Below are 3,699 nucleotides of genomic sequence, written 5' to 3'. Positions count from 1 at the left end.
CATATTTTTTATTACTTATTATTATAAAAATAAAACATTAATAAAAGCATTATGATATTGATATCATGATAGAATTTATTGACCTAAAAAGTATTTATTTTTTATTCAAAATTCACATAGAATTACAATATTTGACACTTTGAAAAAACACTCTATACTTATTGATTCATAAAAGAAATAAAAATAAAACACTCATACAATAATTGTGATGTTACTATCAGATTCAATTTATTCACGAGGAAACCATTGATTCTTTAAGGGAGTCACCATAATGAAAATGACTTCAAACTTACCAAGCCGCCTTAATTGACTTCCCCTTGTGAATAGTTTTGGTTTTATTGACTATTATGGCTAATAAAATATATATTCCTTTCCTTTGCAATATTCAAAATAACTATTACCGTTGAAATTAATGGCATGGCAGCCAGTTTCAAAATAACTATTACGTTGAAATTAGTTGAATGGTAGCCAATTAATATATTCAAGAGTCCCTTATAATTTGAGTGTGTCTATTTTAGTTTCAAAATGACAGTAAGGATTGACTAGTATAAGTATTAGTGGTGCGTTTTACATTGTCGATTTTACAATTAACGATTGTGATTGACTAACCTGTCACTAACACACTGTACGAAAGGTCTCTTTCGAAACCAGAATAAACCAGCCTAATTTGAATCATTGAAATTATGATTTGGGGAAGTGACGCTATTAAAGTCGAATTATATTGATGTCGAATTATATTGATTTCAATTTCAAGTCTATACGAGGGATTAGATCGAGTAGTGAGAATGGAGATTCTCTTTTATCTCATTTCATGCCTGCTGCTTTTTACAAATCATAATGACCTTCACTGTTCGGCGGTACAAACGCAGAAATTGGGTGAGTGCATTCTTTCAGTCTTTCATTTCAAATCTCAATGTTTTTTGAGAAGGATACGTATAAAAATTCCAATGGTTATCAAGTTTGGTATGTAACTGTAATGTGAGATGTTTTGTGCTTGGTGTTTGCAGAATACCCATATCCTTTTATGACAGTAGATGTTGAGAAGGCAGCTGCAAGAACATATGATTACATTGTGGTTGGAGGAGGCACAGCAGGGTGTCCTCTTGCTGCAACTCTGTCACAGCATTATTCTGTTCTGCTAGTGGAAAGGGGAGATTCCCCCTATGGTAATCCTGACACTGCAGACATTAAAGGCGTATTCAAGGCTTTTGGGGATCCCAGTGAGTTCCCTTATGTCATGCAGGGATTTGTCTCAGATGAGGGAGTGCAGTTAGTAAGGGGAAGAGTTCTGGGAGGTGGATCAGCCATTAACGCTGGTTTCTATAGCAGGGCAAGCTCGGAATTCATTCGAGAGATGGAGTGGGATGAGAAACTTGTGAATGAGTCATACGAATGGGTGGAGAAGTTGATGGCCTTCAAACCAGACAAACTTTTCCGTTGGAATTCTGCTTTCAAGGATGCACTTTTGGAAGCTGGAGTGCTTCCTTACAATGGGTATACTATGGATCATTTGGAGGGCACCAAGTTCAGTGCTTCTACCATTGACAACGAGGGAAGGAGACACACAGCTGCAGATCTGCTACAATATGCAAATCCAGATAACATTGTGGTTCTTCTGAATGCTACAGCCACCAGAATCCTCTTTGATTCCTCCTCAGGTACGCTTGCACTTTCACTTTTGTGTTTTTCTCTTTTCAGTATTGGCCCGAGCCCCTCTTTCCCTAAATATTAATCAGGTTAAAGGTTTTAGACATACCCTATATTGTGAATTTTATTTACTATTTTGACATGAATAATCATTTTATATTGTAAAAAATGTATTAATTAGAATAATAATTCTGTTCACATATAGTTTTAACAATATAGTTATATTGGTATGCTTGTTTTTTATTTCTTTCAGAGATGTTTTTTGAACGTGCTAGATCTGGCTGTCTGAAGTCAGTGGTTGTGTTGTTGCTCTCTAATTTTGTTGTTTTACCAGGTTTTAGGGGCCCTCTCTATTAAAGTAATAAAAAACAATATATTTATATTGTTTGTATTTTTCTTTTTTTTTCTCAATTTTATTTCTTACTCATCTTTACCATTTTCCAAAATTAAATAAAATCTATGCTATTATGATAATATTTTAAGTTAAATTAGAATCTTAATATTGCCTATGAAACAATATTGCAGGAATATTGAAGGCTAATGGTGTTGAGTTGATGAGTAATGTTGATGATATCTTATATCAAGTATTTATCAACTATTTGTCACATTGGAGTGAAGTAATATTGTCAGCAGGAAGTATAGGTAGCCCTCAACTTCTCTTATTAAGTGGAATTGGCCCCTCAGAACAACTTGATGAATTGAACATTACTGTATTATTAGATCTAAACACTGTAGGGAAAAGGATTCAAGATCCACCGCGTACAACAATCATTTTGGAATCCCCTAAACCACTTGAATTTGAACAAGCACAAGTAGTGGGTATAATAGAGAATTCCCAAGTCTACATTTGGGGTCTTGGCTTTGTTCAACAACAAAACACTATAGATGATCAATATATAGGAGGTATGTTTACCAAGGTGGCATTTCCCTTTTCAAGGGGTGAGCTTCGACTTAGTAGCAAAAATCCCCAAGATAATCCATTTGTAAGATATAATTACTTTTCTCACCCATTTGATGTACATGAATGTATTCTTGCTGTGAAGGTATTGTCAAATATTACAATGACAACTTCTATCCAACAATTTACATTTAATAGATGGCTTCAATTCATAGGGTCAAAATTGCCACAAAATATACAAGATAATAATGCCTTGGAAAATTTTTGCAAAGATACAGTAGCAACAGTTTGGCATTACCATGGAGGATGTGAAGTTAACTATGTGATTGACAAAACATTTCAAGTGAAAGGTGTTGATAGTCTAAGAGTTGTGGATAATTCAATTTTCAAGGATAGCCCTGGGACCAATCCACAAGCCACTACCATGATGCTTGGAAGGTATATTTGTTTCCTTATATATTATATTATGTTTAAATAATAAAGTATAATATTAATGACATGCTTTTAATTTCATATGTATAGGTATGCTGGAGTTCGTATCCTTCAAGAGCGGATGAACATTTGTGAATATTAGACCGTTTTCAAAACTTTCTTTAATAAAATGTCACAAACTTATGTAATTTAATTTCTATTAACATCAAATAGAATGATTTAATTTCTACTAATTTACTTTTCATATAATGTTTATATTCAATTGTTGTTTAGTATATATTAATTTACAAAATTACAAAACAAAGAAAAAATGAGGGAAAACTTTGATGATAATATTTAGGCCAATATATACATATATAATTCCTTCAAAGAAATACAAAGTAAACAAATACAATTTACTACTTGAAAATTTATTGCAGTAAATTATTAGACTCCTATGTTTTATTAAAAATGATAGAATAAAAACATAACATTTATTATGAGTTGTTGAATGCTACTAGATGTTGAGAAGGGGGGGCGAATCAAGATTTAACATTCATTCTATCTACCATATGCATGAATGTAAATAATTGAAATCATAAAGACAAACGTGCATAACACCAATATTTTTGCATGGAAAACCCAAAGAGGAAAAAACCATGGTGAGAATCACACTCACAATATATAGGAATCTATTTACAATGTTTAGGCTAACTGCCAAGGAGCTCGTGCTACCCCAGAGA

The 3,699-nt window shown here is 32.8% G+C and overlaps 1 protein-coding gene across 1 annotated transcript; it reads left to right on the top strand.

Moving 5' to 3' along the window:
* The first annotated feature begins 735 nt into the window (after positions 1–735).
* Positions 736–3,190, top strand: LOC131053378 ((R)-mandelonitrile lyase-like). The gene is made up of 4 exons (XM_057987976.2): positions 736–876; positions 1,008–1,658; positions 2,173–2,983; positions 3,068–3,190. The coding sequence occupies exons 1-4, from the start codon at positions 786–788 to the stop codon at positions 3,117–3,119; spliced, it is 1,605 nt and encodes a 534-aa protein (XP_057843959.1). The 5' UTR covers positions 736–785; the 3' UTR covers positions 3,120–3,190.
* Positions 3,191–3,699: the final 509 nt, after the last annotated feature.

The sequence above is a fragment of the Cryptomeria japonica genome, chromosome 7 (assembly GCF_030272615.1).
Source record: "Cryptomeria japonica chromosome 7, Sugi_1.0, whole genome shotgun sequence".
NCBI classification, from domain to species: Eukaryota; Viridiplantae; Streptophyta; class Pinopsida; order Cupressales; family Cupressaceae; genus Cryptomeria; species Cryptomeria japonica.
This window is presented reverse-complemented; position numbering and strand designations above follow the sequence as displayed.